At 46.3% G+C, this 23,374-nt stretch overlaps 1 protein-coding gene across 1 annotated transcript in view; it reads right to left on the bottom strand.

The window, feature by feature from the left end:
- Nucleotides 1-20,403, bottom strand: part of xylt1 (xylosyltransferase I) — a 47,087-nt gene extending 26,684 nt beyond the window's left edge. Inside the window, exon 1 of the mRNA XM_068751102.1 lies at nucleotides 20,131-20,403. Coding sequence (XP_068607203.1) covers nucleotides 20,131-20,403 — 273 coding nt within the window. The remainder of the gene's footprint in view (nucleotides 1-20,130) is intronic.
- Nucleotides 20,404-23,374: the final 2,971 nt, after the last annotated feature.

The raw sequence follows: 23,374 nt of genomic DNA on the forward strand, positions 1-23,374 counted from the left end.
CACGCGCACGTAAACACACACACTTGCATCGCCAGATTCCTTGCCCTTTCTAATATGTACACACACACAGAATTCTGCACATGCACACAAACACTCCACACTGGTAAGACTGGTTTATTGGAAGTCCCATTTATCCCAGCGCCTGCACGCCTTTGTGTTTCTGATGATGCCAGAAGCTTCAGAAGGTACCAGATCCGAGGCCGCGAGCGCCTTAGTTTTCACCAACAGTATAAACGTGTGAAAAAATAAAGAACGCCCCAGCGGTAGAATAAACATATCATGTCCATCTATCGATGTCATCTAGTCTGAATTAGGTGTGTGCAATCTGGTTTAAAAATCAAAAATATCTAATTTGCTTTCCCCAAATTAGATATTTGTTTTTCCCAAGGAAAGATTTGGCCGAATACCAATTTCCTATCATACTATTATTGCTAATTTAATTCAGCCATAGCCATCAAACGGTCACGTGTTGGCCGAATGTTCTGTACCAGCGTTCAGAGTAAACTTGCGTGAGGCTGTTAGAGGACGTTCATCAAAACATCCAAGATGGCGACCGCAAGAAACGTCAAGACGAGTACAGGCGTCGATTTGCTGCTTCAAAAGTAGGAAAACATGGACAAATACCAAGTGGGTCCGTAAGTCTGAAGAGCCAGCGTAGTATTTCCTGTATTTATTGATTCACGGAGATCGATAGATATTCAAGACCAGGAGGCAACAGCAAAAACATCATCACTTAAAATGTAAACCTCACCACATTATGAAGTCACCCGCAATCATTTTTTCATGAATACGAAACACAATTTCAAACATGTTACAATATATTTTTCTGAATTCATTCCGTCAAGCGGCGGTAATATGGAAAACGCGTTTCCATCTGAAAATACGCTAAACGGCCAAAATAATCCACTTTTCCTTAATAAGAGGTAAACAGATCTGCATTAGGCCGATTTGAAAGCCCTTTAAGAAGCCCCCCCCCCCCCCCCCCCACCATGTCGCCTCAGCCCCCTCCTCTCTTTACCGGCCCCTTATATTCCTCTGTGAATAAACCGCAGAACTTTACATCTCCACTTTTGAATAGAGCCCATCAGGCGATTTCTGAGCCATATCTCACAAGGGCATGAAAAAGCCTCACGCACCCCCCCGTCTCTCCACACACCTCCCTGTTCAGCCATGAAATGACACCCCTATTTAATCAATTGTGAATCCTGAAATTTTGCACAAGAGACCTCTTTTCGTTGCACTTGACAGTGATTGAACTGCACAGCCATGCAATTCCATTCACCACGGAGCTGAGAAGAAAAGGGAGCGGGGGGGGGCTGTGCACAGCGCAGTGTGTGTGTGTGTGTTTGAGAGATGAAGGTGATTTCCCTGTGACATCATGGGCCCCCGCCCAACGGCAGCGCAACAGAGGCTCTCTTCTGTGCATCGAGGCCACGTGGTTGGACAGCATGGTGGGATCCTGCGGGGGCGCAGAGGAGGCGTGTGAACAGACGAACGGCCGCTCACATACGTGTTTTACAGACGCCTCAAACCGAACGGGGGGGAGGGGGAGATAATGGCTGGGAAATAAAGGAAAGTAGTTCAAAGGAACAAAAGGAGCGAGAGAGAGAGAGAGAGAGAGAGAGACATGAATGGACCAATGGGAACGACATGTGAATGCGTGATGCAAGGCCTGGGGGCAGTGTGTCGGGGAACATAGCTGAGATTCCAGGCATTTGTGTGACATAGCAGTGACATGGTATGACCCCAGCGTGACCCCCCCCCCCCAATGTAAAAGGCCACATTGAGTCTGGGGCAAAACTGGATTTATGCATTATACGGGTTAATGCATACATGATCTATTACTCTAGGAGGGCAATAAAAGCATTGTGTGTGTGTGTGGGTGTGTGTGTGTGGGTGTGCGTGCGTGCGTGTGTGTGTGTGCATGCGTGCGTGCGTGACTCACTGGCGCTCTGTGTCTAATGCTAATGACGTGTAAAATATACCACTGCGGTGAGAACTTCTCGCTTCCACACAGCTTCTGCTGGCAGGACAAGCCTCCAGAAGCACGTTGTTGCTCCGTAACGTTCATAATATGGAGAAGTGAAACAAAAGCCTCCTTCATTATCAGCAGGACTGAAAGGTTTGCTTTTACATGACTGTTTATTTTGCTATTTCCTACTCCTTCTATTCCCCACGCAGTTTCTCAGCTGAGGAGGCGAAAGAGGAATAAACAAAGAGAAAGTCCACAGAGGTTAAACAGGACTTTTTCAAACTCCGGTACTGTTATTTTAAGTCTTGATGTCTTTTAAGCACAGTTAGCTAGCTGTATAAAATACTGTATATGTTTCATATCAGTATCATAAAGAAAAAGGGATCGCATGCTTTAATGCAACACCCTAACTAGATTTGCTTTCAAACGACAAAGGGAAGCCACTGATGTCTAACAGCTGGGATCGCTAAACGCTAGCATCTACGCTTGTCCACCGCAAACGCAAAGCAGATAAACCTCTGCTATAATCCAAAGTCTCAGAGGAACGGTAACTTTCTGGCGTCACAAATGCCTGCAAAGGCATCTGATGGAATGAGGGGGGGAGAAAAAGATCAGAGGAAAATGGGAGGAGGGAGTGAAAGTCAGGGTGGGGGGAGTTGAGAAGCTAAAATAGCAATAAGGAGTGGATGGACAGCTGACACGCTCTTTTGAGCTCATTAAAACATCTGAACTTCCGTCGAACACACTGGATCCTGAGGCAAAACTGAGAGTAAGGTCTTCAAAGTCGAAGCGTCCCACCTAAAGAGTGTTGTATTTACAGGGCGAAACGGTGGACGGTCCTTCTGCAACATACGTCTCAAGTCTTAATTCTCTTTCTGGCTGAGCTCCATTTATTTGCACAGTAACTGTGTTTATAAAGGAGCTACTGAGTCATTTTAATCCTGCTTTGGACCATATTCCAGACTTAATTCCAGTTAATTCCAGCAGCAGTTATTATTTGCTGCAAAACTGCTCAGATAATTGAAAGTGACCGCCGTTCACAAATTAACCAGGCGCAGATCGATCTGGATTCCCGATCGCTGCATTACTTCGGTGTCGTCTGACAGACGGGTCGGGTTCGGCAGGTGTCTGTTGTTAAACTACGAGTTTAATGATAGTACAGGTGAAAAATAAGAGCTCAATGACATCATAATGTTTCATGAAGTTAACACGCTGTTACGTAGGACTGAGGAACAAAGTCACATCATGCTTCTTCTTCTTCTTCTTCTTCTTCTTCCTCCCCTCGCCGGTTAGTTCATCATGACTCACATTGTCCTGGCAGGAAAGCCAAACAGTTTTCCAAAGCCCAAACGCTGACTGGACAAAAATCCCGTCCCCTCCCTCGGGGTCACAACTTAAATTTCAGTGATATGGTATATTTTGACTTTGCTCATCATTGACTGACAATTTTCTATTTCTATTTACTTAAACCAGGCCCTAACACTGAGAACAGGACGTCAAAATGCCTTTAAGCATTTACAAGAAAGCATCGCTACTCTGCCTGACAACAAAGGTGAGACCAAGCACCACGCATCTCCTCTCACGTTTGAATATCAACCACTAATCCCACCTCAGAACAGCAAAGGTCCCGCCAAACGGTTTAACCCACACATCAAAGGCCATTTGTTGCCTGACCGGACCACACCCAAAACGAGTCCAAACACGACCAACTAGCAATGGTCGCCCTTTTCTATCTGTTAAGGGTACCTAAATATCCTCGCCGCCACCTGGCTGGCATCAACGGCCAGAATCCCAGTGCTTAACCGACAGCCACATCGGCAACATTTCTGGCTTTCATTTCCTTCGGCACAGTGGGTGGGGGTGGGTGGGTGTGGGGGGGGGGGCATGGGGACATGCCAGAGCTCAGTGTGAGAAGACAGAAGCATTGAGGTAGACTGGGAGTCTCTCTTGCAGCCAGTAATGCCAGTAATTTGCCCACAGATTGAGGAGCAAACAGACAAAGAACGGCACTCAACCACCAGCCTGTCTCCTGAAAGCGCATTTCTGAGTGTTGGTACTTGTGTGTGTGTGTAATTAGCAGCTCCTGCGCCTGGCTGCAGGGAAACCGGACAGCAGGACTCGCTCTCTCTTTCCTCCTCGTCCTCCTTAAACCGCAGATGTTGGTGTGTTGGGAACAAACACAAAAGTAGACAGATGTTTGTGCGCGCACACAGCTGCAGCAGCAGATATACACACTTGAATACATGATGTGAAACGGCACGGACTGTTGTACACAAAATCTTCCCCGTCTCTCCTCCAGTGTTGCCTGCCGGCCTTATAAGGCCTCTGCACACCCACCGCATGCAAACTGTTGGAGGAGAGCTGCAATTTGCAAGTAGCGCAACCTTTTAATAGAGAAAAGAGCCGGCGAAGAAAGATACAAACTGCAGCTGCAATTTAGACATCATTTAATTGTACTCCAATTATCTATGGACTGATGTGATTTGTCTGCGTGTATTTGTGTGCGTGCGCTTGTTGGTGCATTCTTACTTTAGTATAAATGTGTGTCTACTTGTGTGTGGTTTTCAAAACAAGCTTGTGCCAAGGCTTAGCTGATAGGCTAATTAAGCTCACCGCAGGGAATAAATGTTTCCTCTCTGCCTGCCATTTGTCACACCTGGCACGGAAATGTCACTAGAAAAACACACACACACACACACACACACTGGGAGAAGTGCTGAGGCTTCAGAGGGACTGCACTACAGTAAACGGTAGCGAAACACAGAGGTAAAATAGACAAATGAGACACACAGATGTACGGCAGAGAAGAAGATCCAGGGCATCGCACAAATGAGGAGGAAATGATCAAATACAGGAGTACTGAGAAAAAGAAAGGGAACTTTAGAACGAGAGAGAGACATATATGGTTCATTCAACCAATGGAAAACATTTTAATGTGGCATTTTTGTTTATTTTCTGACAGATGAGCGGTTTCTGCTCAAGTGATGGGGGTGACATTTAATCAGACTCAGAATGGAGCTTATATTTACAGTGAAATAAAATCAACATTGCATTTATCCAATCTTTTCCCCTCTAACGCAACCACACTTCCACCTTCCACCAACCTTCCCACTAAATGAAATGAATGATTCATTCTCCTCTCGTCCACCAATAGATGAGCTTCTCCACACTGACGTCTCTTACAGGTGTGATAGCACGTGACGTAGCCCAGGTGCTACGGGCGAACGCAGCAGATCACCAAACACCTGAGCGTCGAGAGATTTGCGATTGGGACGAGGCCTGATGGCGGAAACGATGTAACGTCTGACTGAAGCAGCTCAAGCTTGAATGAGGTGATGAGAGAGAGAGAGATTTCAGGTGTCCTTTTATATCCAGTGTATATGCGTACTTAAATTTGGACAAATATCAAACATATAAACTACAGAAGATATGAATCATCATGATGAGTCAACAAGATATGCAAAGATAGTCGATGAATTGATCCGTATTTCGCAGGATACGGATATTTATAGTTATAAATGTTGGAGCGTATGTTTGGAATCAACATTTATTTTGCTCATTCATTATTAAACAGGTTGGCGATGGCTCATTGTTTTCCATTGTTGCCTCTGCGTGTGGTGGAGGTCGGATCTTTTTCCCGTCCACTGCTGAAACACGTTCATGTCATTTCCATGCCTCACTTCAAAGGGAAGTGGAATCACACATCGTGCACTTTACTAAAGCAAGCTAGCATCAGACGCGCGCGGATTCCTTCCTCTTTCGTCTTTCTTCCACTGACTCCTTTTATCTGTCTTTTGTCAACTTGTCACTTAGTCATGCTAAACTAGCACCAATGTCAGTCCCAGCTGTCCTTTCAACCCCCCCTTCTCCCACTCACTATTTGTCCCATCCCTTTCCTCCTCTGAGGTGAAGACATGACTCATCGATGTTGCCATCACCTGCTCAGATACATGCGACACACAGCATCCGTCAGCTGAACAGCCGGGGGACATCCGAAGCGTCCCCACGGTGGGAACATATCTGGGACGGTCCGGTGGAAGACAGTGAAGATGCTTTTGGTGATCGTGCCTGTAGTATTTTGATTTTCATCTCGAAGCTTCCCCAGACAGTTTGTACCGATAGCTCTGCTTCTTAAAACGCTCTCGTCTCTTCTCGCCACGTCCTTTTCTCATGCAGTGAGATGGTTAATATTCAACACTGACTCACCACATTGTTCTTGAAGATGCATGCATGGTGCATTGACAGTGAAAATGAAGTCGAGCAGAAATGAGAATTTGAGCTTGCGCCTCTTAATCTCCCCTCCTCCAGCTCAGCCTAACTGACATTTTCTTAATTTATTCCTTTTAGGACTCTAAAATTTTAATTAGGTCACTCCAAATCTCCTCCCACGCAGCGACATTCCCAAAAAACATTTCACATTTCATTCCGTTTTTCATTCGCCTCCTTCGTCTCTTCTTTTCTTTCTCACGGCTGTCAGTTTTGCTCAGAGGGTTATTAATGATGGATGGCATTTTCCTCCTAAAGTACATCATTCCATCATGGGATTGAAGACTAAACGCACTGTTCTAGACAAAGCCGATAAATGTGTTAATGCTGCTTCTGATGCCAGCAGATACAGGATTAATCTGTGAACACGCATTTTCATATGTATGACCTCATTTCAATTTGTCCTTCAGATGCTACATTGCGTTCCTGCAGCATACAAACTTCGCACATTAGTGTGTTTGTTCCCTGCTATAAGAGAAAGTGTTTAATCTCTGAATTCTCGGTGTACCAGGAGTCCTGGCTTATCTCCAGCCACAGTAGAAACAAGAGGAAATTACTTTTCTTCAAAGAGTCTGACAAGGCAAAATCTTGAACAAGTTTTCCACTGGTTCAGCAGGACATTTACTGCGACTTAAAAGCTCTGCTGAGGTCCAGCGCACAACCGAACGCTACCTCTCTGGATGCACTTCTCTTCTACAGTCCAGTCGTTCGGTCCCGGTGCCTCACCAGTATGCTACGGGAGTCACAGAATGCTGTTAAAGACCGAATTACATCAGATCTGATGTACAAACCATTAAAAGTAATGATGTCAGGGTTAGAGGGACAAGAATTAGTAGATTCAGAGATGACTCAGGCCACAAGAATGCCAGAAATGAACTTCATTAACTTGTTCGTTAGTCTTCTATGCGAGTAAACTGAATACATTTGGATTTCTAAGTCTTGATCAATAATTGAAATAAATCTTTTTTTTAATATTTCTCCTTAATTCTCATTTTAATATAATGCAAAAAGGGCTTGTCCAAAACTGGGAGGAACCAAAAATGGGGCGTCACCAACAGGATCATCGACGAGGTCACAATAATCACGTAACTCTCTTCTCATAGTCGTAGATATATTTTTTCTCAAAGCCGAATGACGGTCAGGACCCTTTCAGATTGGTAGAAAAAACAAAAAACGAAATGTTTGTTCCATTCCATTCCATTGATTTGACCAAAAAAAAAAAAAAGATCCATTCAGAATTGTTTGACATAATGAGATGTTCAGGGGTTTCCTTTCTGGGATAGATGATGAAGATGAAATGGCAGGAAAGTAAGAAATGATTTATTCAGTTGGTACACTGATTCAGTTCTTGCACTCTTCTCAGCTCCCCCCCCGGTTACTCTCTGAGGTGCAATGCAGGAAAAAAAAAAGAATGAGATAGTCCCATGTTACATGAATGACTGCACGGAGAGAGACGTTCAATTAGAGAACTTCCTGGCTGAGTTTTCTACGTCTACTCCGTCCTTTCCTGTTTTGAGGACAGGATATAACCAGGGGAAATCATCTAGCATGGGAGAAGGAACAGAAACTCAAATTTAAAAGGCATATATCTGCTATTCCTTAACATAATTAGCTCATTCAGCTTGCCTTGCTCCTCTAACTCCCATCCTAGCAGATTGGAGCGGCCCTCCTCTCCGGCCCGCCGGAGTAATGCCGACACCATCCTGCTCCGGCGCAGTCCGACCACCAGACCGATCATCAGACTTTCCTACCGCAGCTGAGAGCACTTCAAACTGCCTGTCTGGTTCGATGACTGTGCTCGAAGCTGATCCACAAGAAGGAGTCAGAGCTACATGGCCCAAGGATTGATAATCCATGACCTTGGGAGAAAGATAAACTGAGAAAGTCGGCAATATCTTCTCCACGCTGCAGCAGGGGTTATAAGGGCTGAGCTGGAGCCTTGTAATCTCGTGTGCTTGAGGGTTTGGCTAAAACAACTCTCTGCTACTGCAGGATCCTGCTTCTGCACTGCACTGAGAAGAACCTCGGCCAGATGAATGCAGCAATTATGCGGTTAGCCTTGGAAGAGGTGAGCTGATTATCGGTGCAGCTAAAGGCCCGGAAGCAGGAGGCACAACTAGCTGGCTATAGTGAAGCACTGTGTGGCAAACCCAGGCCTGGCCGGGGCTAAACTCTGGGAGGAAACATTTAAAGAGCCACACAGAGCCTCCTCTGTGTGTGTGTGTCTGTGTGTGTGTGTTGCAGCAAAAAGACCGATCGTTGCTGAGGAGTGTAGCTGTGGTTCACTGGGTTCAGCCACACTGTCAATGTAAAGACAGCTTTCAGGGGAAAATATGAGATCAGATGAAGAAAAGAAAGACTTTAAATGTACCAGCACATGAGCCAAAATCACCACAACTCACACACACACACGCTGGATGATCCAGTACGAACGCACGTGCAGCATTGAAACACACCTTGATACCACTGTATTATGGAAAATGGTTAAAGGTTTTAAGTTCTAATGCAAAATGCCACATCAAGCCTAACGCTTACGACTACATACGGAAACCATATGGACTTGTCACCGCAGTGAAGATAACTTCTGCTGTGCTAATCACTCTGACATAGCAGATGCACAGACTGGGGCATTATTGGCAAAATGAAAACTACTTTTCTCCCTTTTCACTGTGTGAAACAGCTGTCCAAAATTTGAGAGAGCGAGTTGGGGAAGGAGAAAGAGAACGAGGGAGTGCAATGAGGAACGGATCAACGGCCAATGACCGGACTCTGCAGCGACTTAGATCAGATCCCCCAGGGTTGAAGATTAAGTTTAGAATTCAGATTTTAGGCAGGATTGCTGTTTCAGATGAACAGCCGGAGATGTGCTCATGGCGGTCCCTTGCATTCCGAGAGCTTTGCATCTGGTGCCAGCCAAAGACGGCACGACTAGCCAGTCCAGCAGCATCAATTTGTCAGCATATCCCCACAAAAACGTCCCCTCAGGCCCCCGGGACCCAAAGCAGGGCACTGGCAAGAGCACAAATGGCCCGCGGTGCCAGCAGATGCTAAATACATCCAGCTGTACACTTTCATTAAGCACATTCAAAGATGCACTTATGGTTCACAATAAGCGCCCATCAGTGGCGACAAGTACACAACAAGCATACATGTTGTGTTCCCTTTATGCAGCCGCGCCGCGGCGTCGACACAAAAGGACAAAAGGACAACACTTACAGACACAGAGATATTAAAAGCTGCTGCTGCTGAGACGGGTCAGACAGTCCGCGTCACGCAGCCTGCGTCCTCTGAATCATCAGCCCTACTGCAGGCTGGGACGCCATGCGGAACACAACACACACACACACACACACACACACACACTGATTTGGCGTACATTTAGTGCAGAAGACACATACGTCCTCGCCTCGTGTCAGTGTACGGATACAAACCTTCATAAACGCACACAATTATTATTTTACATTTAAAGAATATTCTAACATCGACTATGCAATAACACATTGACCGTGCAATAACACATCAACTGTGCAAAACACATCAACTGTGTAATAACACATCAACCGTATAATAACACATTGACCGTGCAATAACACATCGATCATGTAACAACACATCAACCATGTAATAACACATCGACCATGTAATAACACATCAACCGTATAATAACACAGCAACCGTATAATAACACATTGACCGTGCAATAACACATCGACAATGTAATAACACATCGACCATGTAATAACACATCGACTGTGTAATAACAGTCCAAAATTTTAGAATACGTAATAATGTTAGAGCAGAAAAAACAATCAGTAACGCAGTCACTAACGCAGTAGTGGTACTGTTACTAAGACAGTAGTACTACCACAGTCACAAATACAGCAGTACTACTACAGACACAAACACAGTAGTAGTCCTTCAACGAGGAACACACTCACTGAACATCAGTTATAACAGTTACCCTGTCAGACTTTAAGTAGAATACATTCAGGTGCATTAATGCGCAGTATAAACTATATTCCTTATGCATTAGAAAACATACAAAATAAGATTGAAAACATCCTAGTATTGAGAAGCTCATTAATCTGCTGCGCTGCCGCCGGACATAATATCAGTGAAAACACAGTCCTCGTCCTTCGAGTATTCCTCCTACCTTAGAGCAACATCCTCACACCAGGCAAATAGTTCCCAACTCATTACAGTCTTCCTCCATTGCTGTTAAATTGCACTCATTTGTGTCTTTTCGGCAAATAGAATGATTGCTAAGCAAGCAAATGTGCCCTGGCTGAATTCTAAGTGCCTTGACCAAATATATTTCTCAGCAGTTGCGACAATTACGTCTGCGTACTTTCCATACAGTACCTCAGCGACACGTGCAGAAGGCTATTATCAACCAGAACATTAGCGCACACCTTTTCCAGACAACATGAGCAGCTCTCTATTCCGGGTGAATGCTGGAACGTTTGAACGTTTGTAGTTGGTGAGGTCGCCTTTCAGCCTGATGGAAGACGGTGTAGGAATACACAGAATATGCAATGTGTTACAATTTGTTTTCTAATGTTTCTGATAAACAGTTTTATGCATAATTTACATGCAAATATTTGTTATTGCTACTTTTAAATTGATGAATTCCCTTCATCTTTTTCAAATCTTCCAAACTTCTTTACTTTTTTTTTTTTTTTAAATGATTAATTTCTTTGCCAGACTGCATGAAAAGTAGTTTTACGATGCTGGTTGCCACTATATCATCAGTTAATCACTTTTATGAGCTCGGAGATGATAAAAACGCAAAGCCCACTGTTCTGACTGCATAATAAGCTACTTTAAAAAAGAAAAACTATCTTATGCATATGCCTGTTTTTGTGTACGTTATACTCGGACCCAATCATCTGTAGATTAAAGAAACGGCATTATATTGTAATTGCGACACGCATCATGATTAGAATCCTGTAAAATGCAGCGCCGTCCACCGATAACCTCACAAAGCCACGCGGCGTCTATATGAAAGCTGCTGAAGCTGTGAGAACAGACGCGTTCATCCACATGGCGGATGAACACGTCTGTTACATGAAAAGATGGTTGTCGCCCTATTTGCCGGCGTGAAGCAGATTTCACTCACGGCAGTTAAGGAGGAATCATGAGGACAAAGATAAAAGTCAAAAGCTCCCTAAAAGCTAGACTGGCAATTTAGAGGAGAAAGAGAGAGAGGGGGGGCGGGGGGTATTGTTCTTTGTTTGAGTACACACACACACACATACACACAATATATCACACAAAAACTGAAAGAGAGTCCTGACACCAATAAGCAGGCAATGATTTTCCAAATGGTTCTCCTCTATGGAAAGGCAGCTCTCATGAGGACAGTTAAAGTACTGAAAGTCATGAGTGCACACACACATACACACACACACACACAAACGCACACACAAACCTACACACACAGAGATTCTTACTCTGTCTCAGTTTTCTTTCCCTTAACGTAAGATTTTTTTTTAATTCTCACTCATTATTTAATCAGAATTCAAACATTGCTTGGCTCAATTTCACTCCTTCTGATTCTCCTTCACACACACACACACACACACACACGCACACACACACACACACACGCACACACAGGGTCTCTGTGCCCTTTAAAGGTTGTACTGTACGTGGGTATGCATGGACCGGAGAGAATGGAGAGAATAAGAAAAGAGGAATGAGCAGGTTAAATATTCAAGGCGGGATATAATTTCACTAAAATGCAAATTATTGAAAAAGATTTTACACACTTCCTGCACAGAAGAATGAACGCTGTAATTTATTGTCAAAAGAAGCCTTTTAACATTGTGCTCATACCCATCCTAATTATCTACCCCCCCCTCCTATATTCAATAAACCTCTAAGACATGGCGTCAAAAGAAAAGGAAAACAGAAACAGGAAGGAAGATTAGAATTAGATGAAATTAGCGAACAGTTGTGATGATGGCACGAGAGAAAAGTGAAAGACAGAGGAAATGAGAATAAAATAAGTGGAGCGAGAGCATGGGAGCAAATGACAAGAGGAGGAGAGCGAGAGAGAGAGAGAGAGAGAAAAAGAGGAAGGAGAATGGGCTGAAGGAGCAGGCAAACTCTGGCGGCGGCGGCATTGAAGCGTCTGCTGATGTGATGGCACGTTGATGATGATGATGATGATGATGGTGATGATGATTCACCGCTGGTAGGAAATCAGACAGAAGAACATATCATTATCAAGTAGCTCAATTACAGCGCAGCGACGGCCTCTGCAGGGCCCCTCGTCGACGCTGATTCTGAGCGGCCTGCGGCGTCTGGAGGACCGGAGAGATGCTCGTCGGCGTGGCGAGAACCTAAATGCACTGCTGAGGGAGGAGACACCTGCTCAGTAGTGGGTGTGGCTCCGGCTGATCCTGCCAGGTCACATTAACGCTGACGAGCAGCGGGCGCTTTATTTGATTCCTCTGTTTAGTGCGTGCGTTGGAGGCGAACGTGGCGATCCGAGCCTTTTGTGTACGTGTACGTGTACGTGTACGTGTACGTGCACGCGCGTCTGTATTGTTTGTGTATTGCGCTTGTGAGCGGGAGATTGCGTGGGTGAGTGCTTTATGCGATGCAGGAAGGAGTGTTTCATGAGTTCATGCATTCTTTGGGTGTGCGCCTTCTGCACAAGGGGATGCTGAGGACTGTGTGGGAACGTGTGTGTGTATGTGTGTGTGTGTGGATATTCTCCTGGTGTGTGTACGTGTGTGTGTGTGCGCGCACCTTCACTTCACATGCGTTCTCCAGAACGGAATCCATGTCATTCAGTTTCCAATTCCTGATATGATTCATAATCCTTATCTGCATGGACCACATTGACTGGAGGATTTAGGCTTTTAGCTTTTGATAATGGCTGCTGTAACATTTTGTTTGAAATTTCATTTGGCACCAATACCAAGATATGACTTTGGATTTTTACACTGAAAAGGTACATGTGTGTTTTTTTTTTTATGTATTTCTTCATGAAAAACAAATATGTCAGCTGTAGAGCTGCTTTAAAGAAGAAAAGGAAAGTAAGACGCATTGGTTGTCGATGAATCGTTGATTAGTGCCGAGCGATTATCAATGAGCATTTTTGCCTGATGTGCACCATCCATAATTAGCACTATCAGTCAGTAGCTGAACAACACGACAACATTTCTCATTTCAAAGCCATTATGAAATACTTTGCCACAGAAGTGATCCACTGGGATGAATAATGAAACCAGTGGACTGTTTCTAGTGGGGAGCAGGGATCGTTGGGTGGATTCCGTGTACAGTAATCCCAAATCTCCTACTGGATGAATGGATGTTCACTGGTTTGGTCAGTTTATTGCAAAATGCAACAAAAGGTTCGCATTCGGATCAGCATGTGGCATAAATGTGAGGTCGGGTGCTTTTTCAGCATGACGTGAGTTTGAGAGGCGGGGGGGGGGCAAATATAGCACAATCTGAAAATTCAGCCAACAAAAGAAAAGGCAATCTGAACTGATGGGAATGTTCTCATGACGTCACCAGCTTGGCAGCGAACACCGCAAGGAGGAAGTTCACTCGTGTTCAATTATAGGAAAAAAAAGATCATTGCAGGATCCTCTCCACAAATCCAGTTCTCTCCAGAGCCGGAGTACTGAAAACACTCGGGTTTTTACAGCTCATTGCACCTCTGCTGGTTATAAATAAAGGTTAGCGTCAGCAGAGGTTTTAGCTGAGACCTCGGACGGAAAATAAAACGCATTTCTTTTGAATAAATTAGTTAACATTCTGTAAGGCGTAATTAGAATTGAAACTGTGGCGGACGCCTGATAATTAAGAGCGGCAACAAAGATCTTTTTTTTTTTTTTCTGTAGGAGTTTAATTCCGTGTTTGTAAATGGGCTCAAGTGGGCGGAGATCATCGGTCTCCACAGGAAAGAGCAAAGAGACAGCTTTTTCAGGCCTTAATTAAGAATTAGCTCTTACGCAAAAACAGCGCCGCTCGAGGTCCATCCTCGCAGATAAGGCAGAAGGTCACGCTATCCCAATGTTCCCCAGAACAATGTGCAACATCTTCTGTTCCTTAGGTCACGGCACGCACGCGAAACAAACCCCCCTGAATCATTCATATCTTAATGATGTGTCTTGGTGTTTCAGGTCTTTCCGTTATTAACACCAAATCTACAAGCTGAAGCTGCATCGTCAGCATCTTTGAGTTCACTGTTAATCACCACTGTCGTTCCAGTTAAAATTAGACTATGAGACGCAAGCCGAGTGTGTGTGTGTGTGTGTGTGTGTGGGCTTAAAAATCAAAAGTGGAATGTACAGAAGTTTTCTCATGCTGTTTTATCTATTTATGTTCTGAAACTTTTACCCAATCTCACTGCCTGCCTGACCGAAGCCGGCTCCGGTGGCTAATGGAAACTAGAGCCGGTACGTTCCCTGGCAGGCCGAGACGGAGTCTTTAAATCGGCACCGGGAAAGAACAAAAGACAGATCAAAGTTGGAGCCTGCGATAATCCGATTAAAATTCAAACCGCTGCAATGAATTTACAAAACTGTCCTTTGAGAATATAAAAAAAAACATTTCTTTGTATTAAACCGTCGGATCTGATGCCAGTAATTACACAATCATGGGATATAAAGGACAGCGGCTGGCAAAGAGCTGTTTCTATACACAGCAGATCTGTTTAAAGGGATAACCCTGAAAATACTAAACAGCAAGTGAGCTGAGCGATTGACATAATGACCCCTCCGTATGGCGGTAGTGTGTGTGTGTGTGTGTGTGTGTGTGTGTGTGTGTGTGTGTGTGTGTGTGTGACTTGTCTTCCAATCTCTCGCTCTCTCCCAGGCCTGTCTGCTAAGCCTCTTACCTATGGGATTATTGGCAACGCTAGGTATTATAAGGCTTCATTCATCTGGATGACGCGTTATTAATGTGTTGGGGAATGAAACCGTCTGTAACGGAGGTGTGGAGCGATGGGAGGATGGGAGGATGGGGAGACGACGGCGGTGAACAGCAGCAGTGCTCGCTGGGCTTCTAGCCCATTTCAGATTCCACTGCATGACCGAACGCTTGTACTGTCACAGTTCTAAAAAGTCAAGTGATCGCCAAACAGGAAGTGGAAGTTCATTAATTTCATTTATCGAAAAATGCAACAAAAGGTTTCCGTTCTTGGAGCATGGCTTTTTGGGCAAACTGTCCTGAAGTCCTACCCATCACCAACGAACGGGACCTGAACCCTGTGGCGTGGAGCCAACGCCGGGCCCTGCTTAGGTTCGAGAAATAATAGGTCTACTGTCTGTCTCATTTCATTCATTTTCCAACCGTTTTGTCCGTTATCGGGTCGCGGACCAAGCAGCTAGTCAATGGGCGAGAGGCGGGGTACACCCTGGACAAGTCGCTAATTCATTGCAGGGCAACACAGAAACGGACAATCAGACATACACACACACACACACTCACACCTATGAGCAATGTAGTGTCACCTATCCACCTAAGCTGCATGTTTTTGGTGGTGGGAGGAAGCCGGAGAACCCAGAGAACCCGGAGAACCCACGCAGACACGGGGAGAACATGCAAACTCCTCACAGAAAGGCCACAAGTTGGATTCTAACCCGCAACCTCCTTGCTGTGAGGCAACAGCGCTTACCACTGCGCCACCGGGCCGCCAAAAGTGGAAGCTGTGGTATTATCACGGCCCTCAAATCAAAAATAATCAAAAACCCTGAAAGAAATGTTTTCCAAAGGAACGGTGACTCGAAGCATCGATAGCGCGGAAGACAGAAACCTGAGTTGTGCCACCACAAACCTCATTGGGAACCGGGTACTATTCACAGAGTTCCCACTGAGTTCCCGCTGAGGTGTCGGTCGGAGAGTCATGCCCACATTGTGTCCCGACTATCCGACCGACACCTCAGCGGGAACCGGAGAGTCGGGACACAATGTGGGCACGACGACGTTCCCGATGAACGCACCAAATGTCTGAAACAATGCCTCTCTTGTGTCTGTCTAAAAGTCTGGACTAACACGAGATGGAGAGAAAAGCGGATTAACACCAACTGCTGACCGGAACAACCAGGAAGCACAGCCCCCCCCCCCCTTTTTTTTTCAGAATTCTTTATATACGGGAATCTTATGCTCATTTCAAAATGGGTCAAAGGTCCGCCTACCACCGCCTTCAGAAATCCCCTGGAAACACTTAAGTCACTGGCGTTAACTTGTTTATGCCGTTATCCATTCGCCCTATTAAATATAATACAATAATGGAACTCACTCTTTGCTCATCTCAAAAGCAAGAGCAAGACATAATTGGCAGCACTTTGTGAGTCACGCCAGTGCATCCTCTGCTCCCACGAGAAAGCCCAATATTTATAAGACCCTGACACTTGTTGAATAGTTAAAAGCCATTCCTACGTTACACAAAGTCGGCCGTGAAGTCGGGAGGAGCGGAAGGCCGTGACGGATCACATGGAGGCCGTGCTGGAGAGATCTGCAGCAGAGCCACCACCTGCGCTGGGAGTGATGTGATCTTTAAGTTGCTATGGATACCCGAAATATCAGCACGCAATCCGTATGTAGGCTGAAGTTTAATGATTCCATATTGACGTCGATCATTTACATAACAGTAGGACTGGCTGGAAGGAATAACAAGAGAGCACGGTGCATTATGGGAGTAATGCGAAGAAGAAAAAGGCTTTTGCAGTTTTGAGGAATGGTGTCATGTAAACAAATTACACTTCAGCATCAAAGCGTCTTCGGCTTTTCGGCGCGTTTCTTTCAAGTCTGAGGTGGATCCTTCCTCCCTCAGATCTCAGGATGTTCCTGCCTCGCCGAGAGATGGCCAGCACTTGAAAAAGAGGTTCTCCAAGCGAAATGGACCGGCCGTACGTTACGTTTCCTCATTCCAGGTTTTACAGAGCAGCACTTCATTGGGGTGATGATTGGGACGTTTGAAATGTGAAATCACACAGTGCATCGTCTCGGTGTCCGCGGATTGTAATTATGCACGCTCAAAGGTTTGTTTAAAGCAGAATAGCGCACTAAGACAATCTAGTTTTGCGCGGTGCCAATTTTACTGCCAGTTACTACAGGTGCAATGCTGCAATATATATATGAAAAAATTCAAACCCATCACTGACATGAAATGGAACTGGGGAGGGACAGAAATTACACTGTCAGGTAATGTGAGAAAGAACTGAATCTGAGATAAAAGGAGAAAAAAAGGAGTGAAAGACAATTAAAAGAATTGGGACGAGCACGGCTTCTCGCCGGTGGTGGGACTTTTAATTCAAACTTAAACTGTAAACTTTGGATTTTGGTTTGAGAGGATGTCATTAGCTATCCGATGTGTGTGTGTGTGTGTGTGTGTGTGTGTGTGTCAGCACCGTGTGATTCATGCTGCGGTCGTGGTGGCGGTTGGAGCGTAAACCGGAATAGCAACAATAGACTTCTGTGAAACGCTCAAAATTCAAAGCACGAGTCCAGCCTTTGTTGCTCGATTAAGATCTGAGCGACCGTCTCACGCGGACGGGAACATTTACCGTTATTCCGTTTTAATGTTCATTCTAATTATTGTTTCTCCTAAACAGCTGAGAGCCAATTAACGCCTGATAAGCAGCTTGAAACACTCGGATTGTGACGCAAGCATCCATCACTGTGGTGTTATTTATGTTGTTAGTTACAGTTTTATGGGAACATTAAGAACACATTATGCGGTCGCATATGGGAACACCCACAGAGCTGGTGTGTGTGTTCTTTCTCTGCAATTTCACAACAATAAATACATAAATACATAAATAAACTGCAGAAGTAACAGATCAGCAAAGCCCATCAATGTGACACGCATCTTATAAGCTAGAATGCATAATGTTTTGTGGTCAGGCCCATCATGTGTGTTCTGGGGGGGGGGGGGGGGGGGAGCCGGACACCCGCTGGGCACGTTTGGATCATGACAGCGTCTGACTACCAGGGGTTTGACGTAGAGGGAAAAAAAAAAACACACAAATGCTGACGACCAGATGTGAAACTTGGGGCTAGATGCTTTTAAAAGCTCTACAGTCTGGGGCTGAAGGTCGGCCGGTTTAATTCTGGCGCATTAACGGGTTCTCACATCCACCACCAGCCACACCTTAACAAGCGGCCATTATTGGCGAGTGCAATGGCGTCTCCTGTCATGAACTGACACGAATGAGGAAGGGTAGAAACGTCCGATGGAGACTCAGGAGAAGCTGAAGACCCACAGACAACGCTCGCTGCGGACATAATGCCACTCTATGACCCCCACATTTACAGGGAATCTGCTGGTGGAGGTGGGAACAACAGATTAGAGATTAGAAGAGGAATCATCCACACTCTCGAGCAGCACGTCCCTCCAGAGGCACAGCAGGAGACGACCGCTAACGACAACTGTAGCTCCAAAACGGTGCATAACGTTTCCATCTAACATACGAATGATGCTTCTGTCTTTCTAGATCCTGGTCCCCCCCCCTCGTCTGAGGCACGGTGCCTCGTATAGCATCAGTTTCAGCCTTGGGCCACCCACGAAGGGAGACGGAATGAAAAGGCAGTGATTAACCATGTTGAGGGGATGCATGGGACCGACCGTTGAACGCTAAGAGCCCGGGGGGGCGCAGAACCTCAGGGAGGGAGGTGACGATCTGACAGGCAGGCTGCAGCGGGCGAGCTGACTGACTGGCACACAGGCCTCGAGGCAATGGGGATGAAAGGCCGTCTCTAAAGGGGCATGGGTGCAGAGTCCCCGTGCGCCCTATCAGTGAAAAACACTCGGACAAATCGGTGCGGGCGTGAATACAACCGAGCCACGGCTCCCGGTGTGTCACGGCAAAATCAGTTATGGGAATACTTCAAACAGAGAATAGTATAGGATGACAGGGAGCCTGCGTGGGAGGATCCCCTGCATGTAGCACGTCCTTAGCATGACCGGCAGACGGAGCGAGAGAAAAACTCATCTGCAAAGGAGACAGATGATGCACGGAGGCCACGGTGTGTCGTAGCCAGAGCTGTCACCTCCTGGTGTCATGGTGATAGAGGAGTAAAGCTCAATTTGAATGGCTGACAGCTTTGTGAAGGGGGGGGGGGTTGGGGTATGACTGCTCACCTGCCAGGAACAAGCGGGTCCAATGTCTTCAGGACAGCCCGGCCGCGGCAGCAGGAGCCATAATTCTCATGAGTTTGATTCCAGACGTGCGTTTTAATGGAACGTCGCTCAAGCATCAAGCGTGATCAGTGAGCAGCCGAATGCACGAGGGTTGATCGGATACGTCACGCACACACACACACGCACACGCACACGCACACACACACACACACACAGGACCCCATCCTAACCGCGAGTCCGTTTATTCAGGCTGTGCTGCTCTGTTTGCTTCTCTTTGTGCTTTCACAAATCACCAGATGACTCGTGCACACTAATCACAAACAACTGGGTTAAGCTTCCATTTGGCCCTCCTCAGGCAGAGCTCCTGTACTCGCCTTTAAATGTCACACACCGGGTCAGGCGCTTCTCTGGGGGGGGGGGGGGGGGGGGGGGGGTTATGCTCGGCATTCCTCCCTGGAGGGAATTACATCACTAAGTTTCGGATTTTACGACGTGCTTTGGCATTTTAAAGGGGAGTCTGGGCTGGGGTGCGTTCATCCAGTGGGCGCAATGTGGCTCCTGGGGATGAGGATGCTTGTCTCGGCGTCGGGGGGGGGGGGGGCAGAAGTCCTACCACGACTCTGCGAGGGAGCCTCCGATCGATGACTACATTTAATCATTCCTTTATTCTAAGGCCCGTTGTTGTTATCCCCCCCCCCCCCCCATCCCGGGCTTCATCACAACGGATCCGAGCGTCTCCAGCGGGGATCTGATGTGAAAGCATCGGCGGCGCCTCCCGTCTTACCGGCTGCTGTATGTGACGAGCCGTGCGCGTCCCCGGCGGAGGAAGATGCTGCCGCTGCCCCCGCTGGAAGTCGTCGCTGCCGGCGGCTCTGCTGCCTCCGACCCGGTCCCTCTTCTCCCGCACGCTGGCGCCTCCGTCGTCTCTTTCTTCTCCGGAGTCGAGGCTGCTGAAGTTCCACACAATGAGCGTCTGCACCAGCAGCACGGTGAGAGCTGCTATCAGGGCGGACCGGGAGCGGCGCGCCAGCCTGCGAGCGCACAGCGCGCCGACCATCCTGCTGCTGCTGCTGCTGCTGCTGCGCGGAGCCGGAGGACCGTCTGGGGCTCTGCGCACAGTGCGCAGCGACACAGGAGCAAGGAGTGGAAATAGAGAGGGAGGACGAGGAAGGAGGGGGGGGAGCGAGCGGAGAAGCAGGAGAGGACAGGGCCCCCGTGTGGTGAGAGGATGCCCAGCGACAGATAGGATGCTGGATGCTGGTGAAGGAGTCAGGGTTCATATCCTCGCCCTAACCCGAGACACCATTCTGGGATTGACCACACAGCCACCGCACTAAAATCCGTCCCTCCACAGCAGAGGAAAACACAGGACAGGAGGAATCCTGGACTATATCATTCTGCCTCCAGCACCTTTGAACTATTTCCAGCCTCCTAGTGAAATTGTTGCAGGCCTCGCTTGCACCAGTTGCTCGTGCACAGCAGGGCTTCCCTCTCCCCGCCTTCAGTGATGTAAACTGCAGCAATCTGGAGGCTGCCTGCACATGTTCTCCTCCTGGGGAGGCCTGTCTCTCTGCAGGCCCGAGGAGTCGCTGGAGTCGCTGTCACCTGAGTGCATAAAATAATTCTTCTGTTAGTAAGACAAATGTGTGGATGCCTCACATCAGAAACTTCAATAGACTAAATGTAATCTTTTCCCCTTGTATGGACAACTTTATAAATGATTCCAAGGAAAAGCTCTATGCATTCTGGCTTCTTTGTTACTGGGATTGAGTTTATAGAATTTCAATGTCTTTATTTATTTCTCAAACGCTTACCACGATTAGTAATCGCCACTCAGCGCCACTGAACGTTTCACACCGAGCGAATTCTGAAAACATGCAGCACTTTCATGTTGGATATTCAAATCAAATTCCTGCATCTAAATCTTGTGTTTATGTTGTTCTGACTTCCTCTTGGTAATTCATAATATATATATATTTTAAACGCACGAAGACATCCTGAAATGATGGTTTCTCCCACATGGGAGACCGTCTAACATTAGCAGTCTTTATAAATAACTCTGAAGTGGGAATAGTTTGAGGCCGATCTCATTTTCAGCTCAATTCTTCAGAGCGATTCAGAGATGCTTGTTACATTTGCATCCTGAGCTGCACCAGAGGTGGAAAGCTTCTCTGGCATCGAGACACTATTACCAAGCAGCGGGACCGTGTTGATGCTGCCGATTTTAACACTCTGAAATGAAGAATAAATACTCCAGAGAATGTCTTACACTTTGACTCACGGGCCAACACGTCACACACTCGGCTTTGCTTTATCTAAATAAATAGTGTATTTTATATGTATATTGCACTGTGGCGCAGGCACTGATGGCCCTCTGAGTGAATCAGCCAATCACAGGCCTCCACAGGTAATGTAGCAGGTCTGCGTCACACCATTCATCACGGTTTAGTGCACACATTTGAAAGCCCTCATATCCCTCGCCACATCCAGTATATTGAAGGTAAATTATGTTTATATAAAATATATTTATATAAAAAATCTAGAGTGACGTGACGGAGAAGATTATGATGCATCGTGGGAAGCATCCAGCGGTGAATGCTGCTTTACAGAAGATGTGCTTTTACACAGGAAACAGGAAGTGAGACGCACTCAACAGAGCACTGTGGTTACACGTAGGACAGTCCATTTAACCTTCATCGTCTTCACATCACTGTCCATTTTCGAAAGGTCTTCTTGACTTTACAGACTCAAATAGTTTATATGCCTTAAGTCTGGGTTCATATAGAAACATTTAATTATGGAAATACCTCTTAATTTCATTGAATTAAAAAAAGTCAGAATGTTGTTTTGCTGAACTAGAAATAAAGCTCGATCTGAGAGAAGAGTGTCAATTCAATTCAATTCAATTCAATTCAATTCAATTCAATGTTATTTCTATAGCACCAGATCCTAACAGAAAGTAATCGCAAGGCACTTTACAGGATTAGCTGGGACAGATAGAATCCAACTTGACCCACAAGAGCAAGCACTTTGGAGATGGAGGCAAGGAAAAACTGCTGGGTTGAGAAGGAGAGAGAGAGAAAGAGCGAGAGAGAGAGATGGTGGTTCTGCAGGAGACAAGATTTCAGCCACTTAGACCTTCAATAATTATGTCATTACGGAACACCGGCCCTTTTCTTTCATTAGATATCTAACTTTGCAATAGAGGCCTCAGAATCTCCCCACGAGGACGCCCTGAGTGACAACTGTGACTCCGAGATAAAGAGGACCCATCGATCTAACGGTTTAAAGGCTGCTAAAGCTAATAGCCCGCAGACTTCAGCACCGGTTCGGCCCAATCACAGCCAACAGAAGGCTGTCCGGTGTTAAGGCTGTAGCTTTTTATTAGCCTCACTTTCAAACAGCAGAGGTGTTTAATGAGGAGAATTTTCATTTACTGAGATCGGCATTGTTAGATCAGACTGTTGGTGAATGGAAATTAAAAAAAACAGACTGGTGTCGAATAAGGGAGGCGGCTCGGTGGCGCAGTGGTAAGCACTGTTGCCTCACAGCGAGATGGTCGCAGGTTCGTCTCCGGCTTGTGACCATTCTGTGAGGAGTTTGCATGTTCTCCCCGTGTCTGCGTGGGTTCTCTCCGGGTTCTCCGGCTTCCTCCCACCACCAAAGACACGCAGCCTAGGCTGATTGGTGACGCTAAATTGCCCGTAGGTGTGAGTGTGTGTGTGGCTGATTGTCTGTCTCTGTGTTGCCCTGTGATGAACTGGCGGCTCGTCCAGGGTGTCCCCTGCCTCTCGCCCATTGACTGCTGGGATTGGCTCCAGATTGGCCCGCAACCCGATAGCGGAATAAGCGGTTAGAAAATGGAATGGTGTCGAATAAGTGATTGATAAGTCCGTTGATAAGTCTGCAGACGGGATAAATGAATATCAGCTAATAAAGAAAGGTGAAGGTGTGAAAGTCTGCACTTCTCTGCTGTGTTTGCGTCTTTGTTTCACGTTCAAAGGTGTGTCGTGACCGATTTTGCAAAC

Source organism: Brachionichthys hirsutus, chromosome 17 (assembly GCF_040956055.1).
Source record: "Brachionichthys hirsutus isolate HB-005 chromosome 17, CSIRO-AGI_Bhir_v1, whole genome shotgun sequence".
NCBI classification, from domain to species: Eukaryota; Metazoa; Chordata; class Actinopteri; order Lophiiformes; family Brachionichthyidae; genus Brachionichthys; species Brachionichthys hirsutus.